The sequence below is a fragment of the Boleophthalmus pectinirostris genome, unplaced genomic scaffold (genome assembly GCF_026225935.1).
Source record: "Boleophthalmus pectinirostris isolate CB_2022bp ecotype Guang Dong unplaced genomic scaffold, ASM2622593v1 HiC_scaffold_14, whole genome shotgun sequence".
Classification (NCBI taxonomy): domain Eukaryota; kingdom Metazoa; phylum Chordata; class Actinopteri; order Gobiiformes; family Gobiidae; genus Boleophthalmus; species Boleophthalmus pectinirostris.
In genome coordinates this window covers 1081290-1099851 of record NW_026571047.1, presented here as the reverse complement: position 1 = coordinate 1099851, position 18562 = coordinate 1081290, and the positions used below count along the sequence as shown (strand labels likewise).

General features: G+C 40.0%; 1 protein-coding gene across 2 annotated transcripts in view; it reads left to right on the top strand.

Moving 5' to 3' along the window:
* LOC110154053 (dynein axonemal heavy chain 9) overlaps positions 1-18562 on the top strand; it is a 567616-nt gene that overhangs the window by 336655 nt on the left and 212399 nt on the right. For both annotated transcript variants that reach the window (XM_020917987.2, XM_055150409.1), the window contains exons 61-63: positions 6379-6614; positions 10881-11003; positions 15436-15640. In XM_020917987.2, coding sequence (XP_020773646.2) covers positions 6379-6614; positions 10881-11003; positions 15436-15640 — 564 coding nt within the window. The remainder of the gene's footprint in view (positions 1-6378; positions 6615-10880; positions 11004-15435; positions 15641-18562) is intronic.

Sequence of the window (18562 nt, the reverse complement as noted above, 5' to 3'; positions counted from 1 at the left end):
CCAAAAGGAGCATATACACAACTATGATCAAATAATTGCTTGTTGTGGTGTTTGTTGGATTTAGGGTCCGGCTCGATAAATTACAACAAAAAGAATGGACAGGATACGTGACGCTGTGTTTTGTTTGAATAACCCTTTATTTATTATGAGTCTGTCCACATCTCCAAAGATCAAAATGCTCTGTTCCACCTAGTTTTCAAGTCAACAGCTACACTCTTACCTTTAGTTTTGCTCTCCATGCTAAGTCACCCCCGTTTCAGAGCACTATGACAACACAATCAACATGCATCCCGCTTATAAAAATAAAACTAAAGCACATCGCATCAGGATTGTGTCATGTTTTTGAATATTTCTAGAGAACTTTGGACAGAGCATTGGACAGAATAACAGCTAACCATAAAGAGGGTTTGAATAGGGCCCAGGGGAGATCACTAAATTACTCAAACATACATAGATGACATCTAAAACCTCTTCAGGCATGTTTTTAATGACCAGTGTTGGGGAGTAACAGATTACATGTACCGGAGTTACGTAATCAGAGTACAAATTATGAGTAACTGTATTCAATTACAGTTACTGTTTCAGTGAGTGGTAATTGGATTACAGTTACTTTGTTGAAATAAATGGATTACATGGCAGTATTTTCCTGTTTTCACATTTTGGGCTAAACCAGGACTAAAACCAGGACTAAACCAGGACTAATCCAAGACAAAACCAGGACTAAACCAAGTCTAAAACCAGGACTAAAACTAGGACTAAACCAGGACTAAACCAGGACTAAACCAGGACTAAACGCAGGACTAAAAGCAGGACTAAACCAGGACTAAACTAGGACTAAACAATATGACACTAACAGTAGGTGGACATAATTGAAGGCAGCAGTGATCTCATATAAAAATTATTTCTCTATCAGGATGTGGTTGCTAGATTCTTGTCGTTTTAAAAAGCAAGACAATATCAAGTAATCCAAAGTATTCAGATTACATTACTCACTTTAAGTAACTTAATGGATTATGTTACAAACTACATTTTGGGATGTGTAATCTGTAGGGGAATACATTTTAAAAGTAACCTTCCCAACCTTCCTGTCAGTGTTGGGGAGTAACAGATTACATGTACCAGAGTTACGTAATCAGAGTACAAATTATGAGTAACTGTATTCAGTTACAATTACTGTTTCAGTGAGTGGTTACAGTTGATTACAGTTATTTTGTTAAAATAAATGGATTACACGGCGGGATTTTCCTGTTTTCACATTTGGGGCTGGAAACTAAACCAGGTCTAAACCAGGTCTAAACCAGGTCAAAAACCAGGTCTAAACCAGGACTAAACCAGGAGTAAAACCAGGTCTAAACTAGATCTAAACCAGGTCTAAACCAGGTCTAAAACCAGGAGTAAACCAGGAATAAGATAGGACTAAAACCAGGCCTAAAGTAGATCTAAACTAGATCTAAACCAGGACTAAAACCTGGTCTAAACTAGATCTAAACTAGATCTAAACCAGGTCTAAATCAGGTCTAAAACCAGGTCTAAACCAGGACTAAAACAGGATTTAACAGGACTAAACCATGCTGCATGGACATGTCTCCTTCTCTTCTATCAATAATATTTTTAATTTGGTTCAGTAAAGTCTGGGCTTTTCATTTTCTTTTAGCAGATAAAACATCTTATGTGAAGATTTCCTCGTCTTTGCTTCTCTACAACAAATCAAGTAATCCAAAGTATTCAGATTACGTTACTCACTTTAAGTAATTTAATGGATTACGTTACAAACTACAATTTGGACTATGTAATCTGTAATCTGTAGGGGAATACATTTTCAAAGTAACCTTCCCAACACTGAACACTGTTAATGACATAACATCCTCGGAGGCTCCAAAAAATCAGTTTTGATACAATACAAAACAAATACAAATACAAAACAATATAATAAATACAGTCTAAAGTCATTCTGCGTCTATATTCTAAAAGTGCATACATTCATAACAACCATTTTAATATGATCTTGTGCCAAAACATCCCCATCTCTGCCTCTGCATAGTAATAAAATATGGCCTTCTCTGAGACCTCCAACGTAATACCTCTGTGTCTACGTCTTTGTCAGCAGACTTTTATTGAAGCCGGTTTGTTCACCTTTGCTATAAATGGTTTAATGTAATCTAAAGCAATAAAATGAAATGAGAATAAAGATGAGTTAATGGAGAGGTCCTTCATATTTGAAAGCCAATAAAAGCCCTCAAAACGATCAGTAAAGAGCAGCTTCTATCTGCAGATTTATTCTCTCTGTGCTGCGTTTGGACTTTACAGAGGAGCTGTTACTGTTCTTCAGTGAATGGGCTGATAAGGGTCTAATAAGGGATTGTTTGTCTCCATGGCGATTCGATGACTTAGTGTTTTGGGAAGTTCCACAGTGTGATATTAAAGTTATCCATGTCCATATATTGATACACAACAAGACAATCTTAAAACTTGTTGACTGTGTTTGTGTGCTTTGTGTCTCTATGGTAACTGCTGAATATTTAACCATAGAGATTAGGGATGGGCGTGATTAGTTGATTAATCGATAGTTGATCATTCAGAATTTCGTCGATTACGTTCATTTTTAATAGACAAACTGAATGCAGGTTGCTGTGTGTAGCGTAGGGTGACCAAACGTCCATTTTTCCCCGGACATGTCTGTTTTTTTTTTGTTTTTTTTTATAAAGTGATGCAAATGTCCGAGTTTTCATTACCTTTCATTGGGCCATTAAACTGAGCGTCTCTCGTAGCTCTGTGACTCAGAAGGAGCGAGCAGACACAAACAGTCGGTCAGTCTGCAACATGCCGAAGCTCAAATGCCCATTTAACGATGACTTGTACAAGAAACTCCACTTTCTGTCCCTGAAAGCTGAAAAACTGAAAAAAATTTAAAAAAATTTGCCAGGTGAAAGTAGCTCAATGTGGATGACGAGACCCCACCTCCCACCCCCCGTACGGTGTCCTGGTTTTGACAAACGCAAATATGGTCACACTAACCTGTATTCACCTGAGTCGTGTCCTTTAGTCCGACAGAAGTTGAACCACATCAGCGACACAAGAGCTGTTTTTTTTTCACTTAGTTTATGCAAATTAGCCATGAGGTTTTAAGTTTTGTTTCTGTGAGCCTTGCACAAAGTTACATTAAACACATTATAATGTCAAACGGGTTGATGTGGCTCTAGAGTGTTTACAGTTTATATGTCGTGAAGGTGAATTTATTTATGCAAATTAATAGTGCAGATAGTAATAATAATGATCATTTTAATATAGAAACGTTAATGATTAATCAAAAATCAATCGTTAAGTCTCCCGACAATCGATTAAGAAAATTTAATCGAATGCCCATCCCTAATAGAGATACATGTAGAACACCCCAACAGGATGTCACCACAGAGTATCAATACAGGCAAGTGACACAATACAAATGAGATCTGTGGAGAAGAGACCCCACTGGCAGTGAGAATATGTGATTTTCATCAATAAAAACACATTGAACTCCATTGTGTTTTTGGAAATGGACAGTGGCAGCCTTGCTTCTGTCAGTTTAATAAGAATAATAATGCCTTATATTTGTAATGCTCTTTACAGGTGTCAAAGCCTCTTGGAGCTCTAACTGTAGTTATTATACATTCACTCCACTCTTGGCCGTACTATTTACCACTAGAGATGTAACAGTAACCAGAATATTGTGATATTGTATCATCAAAAGTCAGTACTATCATGGGCCATCACAATATATCAAATTAGTATTTTTTCTTAAATTCATTGTTATGGTGCAATAACAACTAAAAAACAGATAGGAACTACATAGACCATGATCCTTTGCTCTGTTTCAGTGCAGACTTTATGTAGAAATAACTGTTATTAAGCACTTTTAAGTCAGAACCAATGACAGAACCAAAGTCTTGTCAATGCATTTTAAAAGGAAAAGTAGCATATTCACAATGTGGTGAGCCTCCACAAAATATTGCAGTAAATATTGTACCATGAGATGAATATGATAAACCAGGGGTGCTGACACTTTTTCAGCATGTGAGCTACTTACAAAATGACCAAGTCAAAATGATCTACCTAATACAAAACCAAGCAAACTGCACTGAAACACTCTGTGCCCCTTTTTTGGACCCTCACCCACAGTTTGAGAACCTCTTCTTTAAGAGAACTTCCTCTGGCACTTTACACAAAACTGTGAAAAAAGTGAAGGAAGATTTTTAAACCTGTTTTTTTAAAGTTCCAAACTGGAGTTACATTCTTTTCTGGTTTTGCAGTGATATTTACCAGCCTCTGCACATTTACCAAACCAAACGCACATCGTGACAAACACAGATGCATTTGTGCACTTTTGTTAGACAAACTTCAGCCAAATGTGACAGTAGGTCTGTTCTGTAGATCCGCTCTATGCTGTAGACCTGCTTTGTGCCAACACTGGAACACAAATTTAGACTGGTTTTTGCTTCACGTTTGGTCTTGCTCTTCTAATCAGCCGCACTGTGGGAGGGGCTTGTGTTGGCTGTACGCAGGAAGGAGCGAGAGCGTGAAAAGGCGAGGGGCGGCGTGCTGACGTGAGGCAGATGGACAGGTAGGATGTTTAGGAAGTTGAACCTGCCCTGTGATGCACGCTGGTACACGAGGGCACACGCTGTTGCAGACGAGCCGTGCATAGGGAGCGTGTGTGTTTGTGATGTGCCGTAGAGTCTCCGCGGGTTTCAAATGAGCGCACAGGCTGCACTGAGACGCCCCACACGCTCCTGCACCCGCTACAAGTTTATTACCAACAGCAGCGGCTGTAATGAAATATGATCGCACTTGTTGAGTGTCAGACCTCGAGTGAGAGACAAGACCGAGTCCAAACGCGAGTCCGAGACGAGACACGGCGATCTACCCACACGACCTTGGCGATCGAGTGGTAGATCGCGATCGACGTATTGAGCACCCCTGTGATAAACATATCTTACGGAGAGATTCAGATATCATTACATCATGATCACATCTGCCCTGGGACAGACTGACAGAAGCGAGGCTCCCAATCTGCACCATCGGCCCCTTTGACCACGACCAACACTCACGCACACATCCCTTTCATACTCGACAAAGTGGATGAAGTGTTTTGCCTAAGGACACAACAGAACTTGCTTTGTGTGGGAATCCTCTGACCTTTAGGTTAGGAGACCACTCCTCTCCTGAGCCAGTGTCTCCCCAGGGTGACCTGAGGGCAGCTGTATGACAACAGGAGCTTAGCAGCGCAGAGTGAGGAGTGAATGAATAATGACCCAGTGGAGCTCGGAGAGGCTTCAGTGAGGCTGTAAAGTGTTAATGTAACACATCATTTTTATTCGTATGGACAGAACCATTTCTTAGAGTACATCAGACTGGATTACATTACTCACAGCATTCACAGTGTCCTCGTCACATACACTTTTCACACTTTGGCCTCAGATGACTGTTGCAGGAGGTGTTCAGTCCAGTTTCATTCAACTTTACCACCATTAGCTTGAGCCTGGTCCTACACAGCTCATATTTCTCCATCAGAGTATGTTACATGCATCATTAATCACTTGTATTTTTCACATCATCTTCACTTCCTCCAAACTCTGAGCCCAAAATCACTGCCAGAAGAGTTTGTATACAGTATAAACATGATCTCCATATCTAAATATACAAAAGCAGGACACAAAACACTAGACTTCAACTCAGTAAACCTGAGAGTGGCTCCTTTAGCGGGTGCACACTTTCAAAACGGAAACTTGTTAATATTAAATTTTCATTTGAATATAGAATTTTCAAAACAATAAAATGTGATCTAATGATGATCTAATTCATCTTATCTAATTAATACCCCATACCCTTCTTAAACTGGCTGAAATTCAGAATATGCATCTTGCTTTGAATATTTTTGATTTGTAAAAGCTGGATAATGTTTTTACTTCATTTAATTTTACTGCAAAAAGGAAATATTTTGACTTGAGACGGTTTTTACTGTTGCTGATGCTAAATATGCCCTGTGTATGTTTTCTATGAAGGGTCAGTCACTTTTTTTTGGATTGCTTGGAATGTTCAAGAGTTTGGTATTAAATGCATATATCTCCATTATTATTATTAAATGGTACCCCTCTCCTCAGATCCGTGGAAAGGGGTGCCCACTCGTAAGAATGCATGTGTTTTGGAGTTTTCATGAATGAATGAATGCAAGATAGCCAAGTTTAATGCCATATTGTGGAAAATTCCAAGCAAAGCAATAACACCTCCATGGAGACAAGCTGGTGGCCATACCTCCACCAGGAATGTCACTTAGGACACCTTTAAGATGCGTACTCTTAATTTTGAACGAATAATCTTTGTGATCTACTCTTTGTACATCAGGTGCCCATCCCAGTGACCCCTGACCTGGACCCCCTGACCATGCTGACGGACGATGCCGACGTGGCGGCTTGGCAGAACCAGGGTCTGCCTGCCGACCACATGTCCACAGAGAACGCCACCATCTTGAGCTCGTGCCAGCGCTGGCCCCTCATGGTGGACCCCCAACTGCAGGGCATCAAGTGGGTGAAGAACAGATACGGAGACAGTCTGAGAGTCATCCGCATCGGCCAGAGGGGGTAGGTCCATACAGACAGTGTTAAAGACCACATGCTGTGCTTTGTTTTGGTCTTTAAAGGGTCCATCTACGCAAAATTGACTACTGCGAGCTGTGTCCTCCTCAAAAACATAACCGGAGTTCTGTTTTGTTTCATTCACACATGTTTGAGTAATCTTTATTATTTTGTCTACATCTCCAAAGCTCAAAATACTCTGTCCCACCTTGTGATGTCAAGTTGTAGTTTTCAAGTTAAAAACTTTTACCTTTTGCCTTTTGTTCAATAGAGAATGGCAAGGCTGAAATTATCCAAATGATTGAGTATGAAAACACAATGGAGCACTTCCTGAATTACTACATGACATCACAAGGTGGAGTGTCTTAAACATGTGTGAATGACATTAAACACAACTTGAGGTGTGTAATATGAGCCCTTTAAAGACCCACTTTATTCACCTTGGTATTTGTATTTGTTTTAGAACTTAAGCTGGACCCACTGTGCAATCCACTTTTTAGAGCTTTTAAACATGTTATAGTTGTCTCCCCTTCTCATTTACTTTCTAGAAGTATTTAGCATGATCTTTATACTTCTATATTCAGGATGTCATGGCTTCAATCTGACCTGGTTTTCACCGTCACTGGCACATGCCCACTGCTCTGTACTTACTTTGTTTGCCAATGTTATTTTCTTCATCAGTGATACACGTAGGATTCAGCAGTGTCTGCATTTTGATACAAATGAAAATAATCCACTGCTCGCTAGTGTGATGTGCAGCTCTTTGTAGGAGGGGCCACAGCATGTGGTCCTTTGTTGTGATGTTTATGGCGATGTCAGCTCCCACTGGACACCACAGTTTTCTAACAGAAGTCAGCAAACTTCTCTCTTCACTTTACTTTCAATGAATATTGTGATTTCAAATATGTAAATCAGAATATATTGATCTACAGGTGTCATAGATTATAGATTCACAGTACAATACTAGTACAGTAGTGTTTGAACTATAAGTGACTCCAGAGTATAAGTTGCACCAGCCAAAAAAATGCATAATAAAGAAGAAAAAAACTTATATTTCATGTTGAAAGTCAAGTTCTAGTAATAAGAATAGAAGAGAGAACAACAGGCTGTGAACATCACATATGAACAGTTCTTCAGATAACTATAACATAAACAACAGAACAAGTTTACCAAACTCTCCATCTCACTCCAAATCACTAAATCCATTCAATTCTTCATCCTCGGTGTCACTTCTGAACAACTCGGCCTCGACCTTTGGAGGTAAACAGAGCGCCGCTTCCTCTTCTGCCTTTCTGAATCCCGACAGGATGGTTTCAGTGTCACTGAAGTCACTTAAGTTTAAAATTGTTCAGTGGTGCAGAAGTAATGGTGCGATCGACTGACATGATACAGACAGAACAGAGGCTCTTTCTGCAGGAGACATGTGCAGTAGAGTGAAGTGACAGTGGTACAGGAGGAACAGGAGCAGCACATACTCACACACAAGACTAGAGCGCCCTCTTGAGGCTGTCAGAGTGAACATTTTAATATATAATTCACACTGGAGTATAAGTCTCAGGACCAACCAAACCATGAATAAAAGTCTGACTTAATATGGTATGTTTTAAAGTAATGTCTATATTTATAAAACACTTAAAAGCAAGAGACTTGGCACTAACCAGATTTGTTCTGATGCTGCCTGTGCTGTGGTGGTGCAGCCAGAGGGAGGCCAGAGCTCATCTAGGGTTGGCACAGCTGAGCTCCATTAAAGATGGTTCAATATGGGCTTTTGAGCTGATACCAATATCTGATATTTGTCTTTGCTGTTGTGGATGATAACCGATATTTGTCAATAGCGATATTAAGCCTTTAAAATCTATAATACAGACCGAATGCATGTTAATCTGTAGTGAAGTTTACATATTAACTTTACTTTGTCTGTTCAATATTGGACCGATATTTGGGGAAATCCACTGATATACCCCCGATAACCGATACACACCCCTGCTCATCATTCACTCACACTCACCAGAGGTCATAGCACTGTGCCAGGTCCAAGTCTCATCTGATCTCACAAGCTAAGCGCTGTTAGGCTGGTTAGTATTGGAGACAGGGAGGACCGCAGGTGCTGCAGTGTTGTTGTGTCCTTTGGCAAGAAACTTCACTCCTCTTGCCTAGTGTGAATTTGGTGTGTGAGTGGTGGTGGTCAGAGGGACAGAGTATGGAGTATGAGATTCAAATTATAACAAAGATCCATGATTTTAACTATAGCAGACACAAGGACAAAGGCTCCTGAAGTAAAGCCGACATATATAACACTTAAAAGCAAGAGACTTGTCACCAAACAGATTTGTGTTGAGGCTCCCTGTGCTGCAGTGGTGCAGCCAGAACATTTGTACCAAGGATGCCAGACGGAGGCCATAGCTCATTGAGGCTTGGCACAAAAAGGGCTGTCCTTCCCCACCAACACTTGAGCCAATAACATTTCCTGCATTCTGGTGGATTTTAGCTGCCTGGCCATATGACCAACAGCACTGAGGGAGGAAACAATAGAAATAAAGGTATTCCATAAAGTTACTACACATTTGTAGTTTTCAGAGTTTTTGGCAGTGTTTGTTAATGTCTGACAATGTAACTGCTGAACATTCTACCATACACATACATGTAGAATACCCCCAGCATGATGTTGTCTGTACTGGATTTATACCAGGACTATAATAGGTCCAAATAGAACAATACAATAGAAACAACTAATCATTACTGTGATTTCAGTAGTTATAAAAGGTTATATACATATATATACATATATATATATATATATATATATACATATATATATATATATATATATATATATATATATATATATATATATATAAATATACATATACATGTACATATACATATACTGTATAAAGAAGTAGACTAAGGGAGAGTAACAGCAGCAACAAGATGAATACACCTCTTATTTTACTGTATTAAAAAAAAAAAAAAAAGTTAATGTTCATAAGAAGACCAAATGAATGTTTTTAGACTAAGGGAGAGTGACTTCACCCACAGCGCTCAGCTCCAAATGAAGCTCGTTGAGGCTAGTAGTACTGGGGAAGAATTTGGAGCTGAATTCCATATTTGGAGTATCATGTCACCCGGAGCCAATCAGGAGCGAAAGGAAGGGTGTGGGTGTTTAGTAACCCTGTCAATCAAACCTGTCGCGAACACTTGCAGGAGCGACCTCAGGACAAAATAGAGAAATGAAACCCCAGGATCATGTAGAGCGGGTTAATATGGACATTTTGACGAGGTAAAATGACAAGACTCACAGCAGCAGGTCCAGAGAGGAGCCACAGCACTGTCAGGTCAAATATGTCCATATACGCCCCTGCTTTTATGTTATTTTCCTCTTTTGTGATTTAAGATGTTGCATTGTCGCTGGTGTTCGATACTCATATTGGATACTTTTTTTTTTTTTGCGCTGATTTTGCGCCTCATTTTCTTTGTGTTCTTTTAGAACAGATTAGTGAATCGGAGTGTAAATAGAGGAGCATTACACATCCCCCCTGCCCTGTCCCTGTCTCCTCCAGGCCTGTCTCACAGCAGATGGCTGCTCCTCTCTCTCTCTGTGGAGCATGGCAGGTTTTGGGGGACTCACTGCTCGTACTCAGTGGCAGCCCACAGCATGTTAAACTCGTTCTTAACTATGCACTCAGTGTCTGCGCTAACTTTTAATCACTTCAAAACTCTGCTGCCTCCAGACTGTGCAGAACCCAGGCATTCTGAGCAGCTCAGACGACTCTGGGTGACAGGGAGAATGTGGACTTTGTTCATTATAATAGAAGGAGAATTTAGTCTCAGATCTGGAATGCAATCTCAATCAAGTGAGTTAGAATTTGATAGGAATGCTCTGCTGTCTGGACAAATTAGTTTGAGTATATTATTTAATTATTTATTATATACTCTATGAGGGAAAACATGTAAGACTGATTCTCTGGTTGCCATGGTCATGTCTGGATGTTCTTCTGGATGGCACACTGCAGATTTTGAACTTTTTAGAAGTTCAGGTGAATAACTATTGAAAGGAAACAACTATAAGAGTTAAAAGCTCTAAAAAGTCCATTTTGCAGAATAGTCGGCCACTCTACTCTTTTTTATAAATCCATTTATTGAGGATCTTGTGGTTTTTTTGGCAGTGACTACACCTTATCATGAGCTTTTATTTGTATTACCTCCAAACCCTCCAGATTCTGTGTCCTCTGTGATGTTGTGGGTCTTTGTGACTGTCCATCTTTCTGACAGATACTTGGATGCCATCGAGCGGGCGCTGGCAGCAGGAGACGTTGTCCTCATCGAGAACATAGAGGAGACTATGGATCCGGTCCTGGGGCCACTGTTAGGCCGAGAGACAATCAAGAAGGGCAGGTGGGCGGAGCTTATTCTCACCAATCAAAGCCTTTTCTGTGTGCTACATACACAAGTAGTTAAATGTTTGGACACACTTTTCTTTTAAGTTTCATCTTTATTTTCATGATTATTTACACTGTAGATTTCACTGAAAGCATCACAACTATGAACAACACACACTCAAAATAACTCCAAGATATTTAAAAATAGCCTTTACCCTTTGCTGTTAGCCCGGCTTTGCACTTTTGGCATATCTTGACCCTGATGTGGCACAGCTGTGAAGTGAAAACCATTTCATGTGAATTCATCAAGAATTGAGAGAATAAGCATTAAAGAAAAGCTACAATTTACTTCTGTATCCATAGCCGACCTTGGGTAGACTGACAGAAGCAGGGCTGACTCAAACCATCTCTAATAATGGAGCTCAACATCCAGTCAGTTTTTCATTCATTTTTCTCATTGACTTTTCAAAAAATTTTAAGAGCTCAATGGCATTGTGAAGGTTAACCAGCCACAAGTTAACTAATATTCATAACGCAAAAGTCCAAAAGCACATTTAAAATGCAAGATTCAGTGAAATATTTTCATAACTTGGCAGTTTCTAAAGTTTCAGGAACAAATTTTAAATAGAATAGGTCTTTTTACACTATAGTTAAGTTCACAATTACAAACAACAAACATCACTTGTGTATTTGTATTTATTTTGGATTTAAACTCACATTTTCACTCATTCACTCTGCTCAAAAAGGTGCACTGAAGTCAAACTGTGAATGACACATGGGCACACAGAGACCACGACAGTACAGAAAAAAATACCAGCAAAATGTTGGACCGATAATTGGGGAGTTTTGGTTAAAATGTAAGTGCACAGCCCCAGAGACGTGTCTGTTTTATTCACTGGTTTGAGTCAGTATTGATTGGTGAGAGTGTATTTTTGTTCTAAAAGTTAATAACAGCGGACATGTAACATATTTAGATCACCATGTACCACTATTGTCATGTGGGAGCGCGGGCAGTGTAGACTTGCGGGCGGTGTAGACTTGCGGGCGGTGTAGACTTGCGGGCGGTGTAGACTTGCGGGCGGTGTAGACTTGCGGGCGGTGTAGACTTGCGGGCGGTGTAGACTTGCGGGTTTGAATTGATACTTTGCAGCTGACGTCATCAACATTCCCTGGTGGTGTGATACTAACTTTAACCTCTGCTCTGTCTGAAGCTGTTAGACTTTAATCTTGAGTTTGATTTTAATACAATTTGACCATAAAGTAAACCAAAGATGTTCATTTTGTCTTTTTATGTACTTTTACTTCTTGGGTTCTTTTTGAAGAGCTGTTGTTACTTCCTGTAGGCGTGGTCAGTCCTACAGCGCAGAGTCCTGCACCCACACAGTACAGCACCACACCCGCCCGTTAACCCGAGATTATATCAAACTTTTGTGCTGCCTACGCCACAGACTGAACCAAGACTAAACCAGGACTAACCCAGGACTAACCTAGGACTGATTCCAGGACTGAAGAAGAGGACTAAACCAGGAATGAACTAGGACTAAATCAGGACTAAATCAGGACTAAACCTGGACTAAACAGAACTGAACCAGGACTCACTGTCGAGACAGGCTCGCAGTAGAAAGGACCAACGCAGAGTTCCCCCCTTCATAGTACTGTAAGTGCGGCAATTGCCCGATCTCGCTGCACTTCAGAATCACATTGCTAGTGATCAAACATTTATGTAAATTTGGTGAGCTGAACACATTCTGTACTGTACAGGAGACACAGCACAGAGGAGATGGACTGACAGTTGTCTGCAGTCTCTTAGCCAATCAGGACGCAGGGGGAGAAACACAGTGCACGTTCATACACTGTAAAAAAAAAAAAAATAAATAAAAAATCCGCGAAACAGCGAGCCTGCGAAAGGTGAACCACGATACAGCGAGGGATAACTGTACTTTGTGGCACATAGACCTACATCAGAGTATCAGCGTTTTCAGGCGTCCACACAGTCCCGGATCAGATCTGTTCTTAAATGAGTCCTTGGGAGTTGGCGGCACCAGATCTCTGGAGCCATTTTCAATCAGATTAGTGTGAACGAACACTGCATCCGCAACGAAAATGACTCGAATACGTACTAGTGTGGACAGGGCCACAGTTAATCACTCTTGCTCCTAAACAAGTGCACTCAGACTGATCCTCCTGAAAATGTGAGATTTAAATCCATTTTGTGTTTTATACTGTGTTTTCATACAATCTTAAAACTCTTTTGGCTGTGTGACATCACTGCCAAGTATCAGTATCGGGCCCGGGAGAGATCACTAGATTATGCAGACATACATGGATGACATCTAAATGCTCTTCAAACATTTTCTGATTCAGTTTCTGATGAGGGAATGCTATAACATGGGAGTTTGTATAATACCCTCTGACCACTGAACTACTCCCATGCAAACTTGTTAAAAGTATGTCCCAACTAAATAAATAATGACCCCATGTGCTTTAAGTGTGTAATGTACAAACAAATCACCTTTAAACTACTATGGGGCTGATGCAGTACTATATGTGCTATAATTGGCATATTGTATTTTAATTTTTCTGTCTTTTCCTGTTGTGTTTCTTTTAATAGCCGCTATCAAATGATTATGATGCGACACTTCCTTTAAATGGGCCCATTCATACCCGGACAAATGAATACAATTTCACAGTAATTGTTGTTTTTGTTCCCTTGTCCTCTATGAAAACAAATAATGATTTCATATGCATCATTTAAACAGGAGGAGTTATTGTCCCCTGTCAGAACACTGTGTGCACCCACAGGCGTTTTCAGAGCTGTGCAGATAAAGAAGCAGCGAGCGCCTTTGCTGTTCCACTGTGTTTGACTTTCTTTCAACCATTTTCACAGAACTTTTACATTTTAATTTTAGTCTCTGATTGCAATAATAAATATAAACTTACAAAGGACAGATCACAAATGCAGATTTTAAAGCTTTTATATTACACTAAATTAATTGTTGTGAGCTTTCAGACATCTTATAATACTGTTACCGCCTCAAAAACAGACCTGGAGTTTAAGTAATCCTTTATTATTAGTCTGTCTACATCTCCAAAGCTCAAAATGCTCGGTTCCACCATGTGATGTCATGAAGTGGTCAAGTTAACAGCCCCCTTTTAGCTTTTGCTCAATAGAGAGTGGCAGGCCCAAACCTATATCACACTGTTTTCTGATCTGTTAAAACTAGTGCTGTCAAAAAAATATCATGTTATTCATGAGTTAACACAAAACTTTTTTATTGGCGCTCATTTTATTTATTTATTTTTTTTTATCGCAAACCAGTTTTTTTCATAAGCTATGGCCACTGCTGTAACATTAGAAAAACTACAGGATCCGGCTGTAAAGAGGAAGCAAAATTTTTTATTATTTTATTTTTTTACAAAACTGAGAAACCCTGTCAGGTGCGCTGATGTTATTCATACAAGGAAAACTTGAAATTTATTTATTTATTTATTTATTTATTGGATCCCCATTAGTCTTTACTCAGGTAAAGACTATTCTTCCTGGGGTCCAAATAAATAAAGTCCGCTCCAGAACATATGATGAATCCACACTGACCTTTGATAAAGACTGTGATAGTGACAGACGTTTTGCAGACTCTCTTCCGGCTGTTCTCACTGCTTCAAGCTGTTATTATGTCCATAAACTCACCGAGGAGTGTGTATCGCAGCGGGACTCAAGTCTGTCTCACTATTTAATAGATATTTCTGCCGCTGGACTTATTTTCTCTGCTTTATAGCTCTGCTGTGCAACATGTAAACAAACAGCGCTGTGTGATGACATCATCAACCTGAGTACAGCAGTGTTGGGGCAGACAAACACGGTTACACAAAGCCTATCCACTTTTCTATGTTGATAAGAGTATTAAAATTATCATTCAAGGGACAAAAATGTCTGATTAATATGCGATTAATCGTGAGTTAACTATCACATTCATGAGATTAATCGCGATTAAATATTTGAATCAATTGACAGCACTAGTTTAAACACATACCGAGCTGTGTTTTGTTTCAGTCACACATGTTTAACACACAAACCCTGCAGATTTCAGCTGAGTTGTTCTCTTAAACTGAAAACACTCTGTTCCACCTTATGATGGCACATAGTAATACAGGAAGAGCTCCACTGCGTTTTAAAACTAAAATCATAAAATCATTTGGAAAATTTCAGCCCTGGAACTGGTAAAATAAAAGGTAAAAGGACCTGAAAACTACCGATTCATGACATCACAATGTGGAAAAGAGCATTTTCAGCTTTGGAAATATAGACCGACTAATAATGGAGGATTACTCAAACAAAACACAACTCCAGGTCTGTTTTTAATGAGGTAACATCATAACACGACTTAAAGCTCACAAGAGTTAGTTTTGCACAGTAAGGTCATTTATATAATTGTTTCTCTCTTTCTCAGGTGCATAAAGATTGGAGACAAAGAGTGTGAGTTTAACCCTCGTTTCCGGCTCATTCTGCACACTAAACTGGCCAGTCCTCACTACCAGCCGGAGCTGCAGGCCCAGTGCACCCTCATCAACTTCACCGTGACCAGAGACGGGCTGGAGGAGCAGCTGCTGGCCGCTGTGGTCAGCATGGAGCGACCTGACCTGGAGCAGCTCAAGGTACCAGCACCTGTCAGACACATCCTACCAGGACACAGACGCAACTCAATGCACGGTGTTTTTGTGAAGCCTCCTAGGGTTAAAAGCAGACGTACTGTACTTGTGTAATAGCTATAGTTATAATCTATCATTATGTTTTAAATCACAATATTCATCTAAAACAACTTAATAAAAGAAACTAATCTGCTGACTTCGGTTAGAAAGCTGCAGTACCCTTATATTTGATCATATTTTTTTCACTGCCCCATTTTCTGTGCGTCCTTTCTGAACAGATTAATGAGTCCAAATGGAAATGGAAGAGTCTTATATTACTGGACAAAAAAGAAAAGCTAATTACTGCTCTTTACATCATCTTAAGATTATCATTTATAGGCCTCAGGAGCAGGCCAAATATCAGATATCGGTATGCGCTCAAAAATGTGATCCATAGATTTAACCAAAATAGCAGATCATCACAGGACTCAGATCACAGTTCAGTTTGTACTGCCATGTTGCCCAGCCCTGTTCAGCACCATGGAGAGCGCCACACTCTGCTCACCCAAAAATACAGCTTCAAACAAAGATTCTCCCAAGTGTGACAGCAGGAGCACACGGCGCCTGCAGCTCCAACTTCTTCTGTTTCCACAAATGTAACATGTGCTCATGCTTATTATTTAGTGAATCGTCATGATCTCTGCAGAGAATTCAATCTTATAGAGCATCACTAACATTAACATTAAAGCAACGGAAACTGTTAGATGTTAAATGCTAAACTAAGCATTTATTCAAAAGAAATGACTTATGGGGTTGTTCCTTGGCTCTTTTGTTAATTTCTTCACAATGTTTTTTGCTTTGAAAATTTTGCATATCTGGACAGTAATGCTAAATTTGGGCTGTTTGATCTAGAGCTCTTTAGATTGTGTTCACATTTCATCATAACACACTAGAGATTAACACTGAGCTGGAGGACATATTGTCTTATAAGTTAATTTTTAAAGTTAAAGGACCAATTCTACACTGATCTAAGTTATAATGTAGTTTCCTCATCACAAACAAACCTGGAGTTGTGTTTTGTTTCATTCACATATGTTTAACACACAAACCCTGCACATTTAGACTGACTTTTTCTCTCAAAAAGAAAACATTCTGTTCCACCTTGTGATGTCATGCCTGAAGAGGTCGTAGATGTCATCCATGCATTTTTCAGTAATCTAGCAATCTCTCCTGGACCCTATTCAGACCGTCCTTATGGAGGGAACATATGAGCCATGTTCTTGTACAAGTCTCAGCCCACAAGTCTGCGTCCCCCAAGCTCCTGTGTGTCAATTTTTTCATAAATACTCAAGAGCAGGATACAAAACAATACAGTACAATGACAGACTTGATGTGATATGCAGTAGTTGAATGGTGTTATGATTTGAGTGACCTCTAGCTCTACCCATCATTGTCTACACATGGGATAGACAGAAACATAATTTTGATTCCTTTGTATGTCTAGTACATGTGAAGAACTTGACAAAAAGTTGAACTTTGAACTTTAAGTAGTTTCATAAGCAGAATACACACTCGTAGTGGTTTGATGGCGCTCTGAAGGGGGAGTGAGCAAAGGAGGGAGGACTCAGAGCAATATAGCATTTTCAAAACAATAAACTCACACTTTCATTCTTTTCTATGAAACTTTCTAATGAAACTTAGCAAGTGGTGTGCAACTACCAACTTGACACTGAACATCACCAAGACTAAGGAACTCATCCTGGACTTTTGTGGAACAGAGCCACCCCTGCCCCCCTGTACATCAACGACCAAAGTGTGGAGTGAGTGGAGACCTTCAAATTCCTTGGGGTTCACATCTCTGTGGCTCTCTCCTGGTCAGTCAACACCTCAGCACTGGTCAAAAAGGCCCAGCAGCAGCTGCACTTCCTGAGGTGCTCAGGAAGGAGCAACTAAACACAAGCTGCTGGTGACCTTCTATCTTTCCACCAATGGTCACCTGCTGACCTCTGCTGTGACAGTGTGGCTTTAGCTGCACAGAAGCTGACAGGAAGTGTCTGCAGAGGGTCACCAACACTGCTCAGGACATTACTGGCTGCCCTCTGCCTTCTTTAACCACGTTATACAACTCCCACTGTCTCAGCAGAGCGAGGAAAATAATTCAAGACAATACACACCCTGGATTCACCTGTTCAAACTGTTGCTTCTGGCAGGTGCTTCAGGTCAGTTCCAGCTACGACCAACAGACTCAGGGACAGCTTCTTCCCCAGAGCTGTCACCATACTGAATGAGAACTGTTCATTTGTTTTATTTGTTAATTGTTGATTCTTGCACCTTAACGGAGCTGCTCTGAATTTCATTATACTATTGTATGATGACAATTCTATTTATTTCTCCAAGTTAGACACAGGAAATACAATGAGAAGTTCCTTTGAAAGACGTGATCTCTGGAGATGTTGACGTAGAAGGGCCTCGTCAGACCTTCTGTATATGAGATTATTTAGCACTGCATAAATGTTCTATGAGAAGCGTTTATCTCTCAGCCGCTCTTACGGATTTCCTGCCCGCTACATTAAGAAGCCATGCATGATTAATAACTTCTGAAATTGCCCAAATTAAAGTGAGTGGAGGAGCTGGGTCCCTGAGCTCTGTCATTTCCTCCTCTCGATATCAAAACGTGGATTGGCCTGACGTCTTCTATTCATCCACGAAATGATCTCCCGCTAATTATTCCACACTTTTGGAACAATGTACACTTTTTGCTTGCTTTGAGAATGTGCCAAAGTAAATATAAAAAAGTTGAAAACAATCTGACAATGTGGATAATGCAATCACCCAAGACAATTAAATTCGTGGGCGAGGCGATTTGTGCGTGTCCAATCCATCAAATCTTTAAATTGTATATAAATTGCTCAGATTTGTGTGTAGCCCTGATCTGGGCTTGTGGCGTCT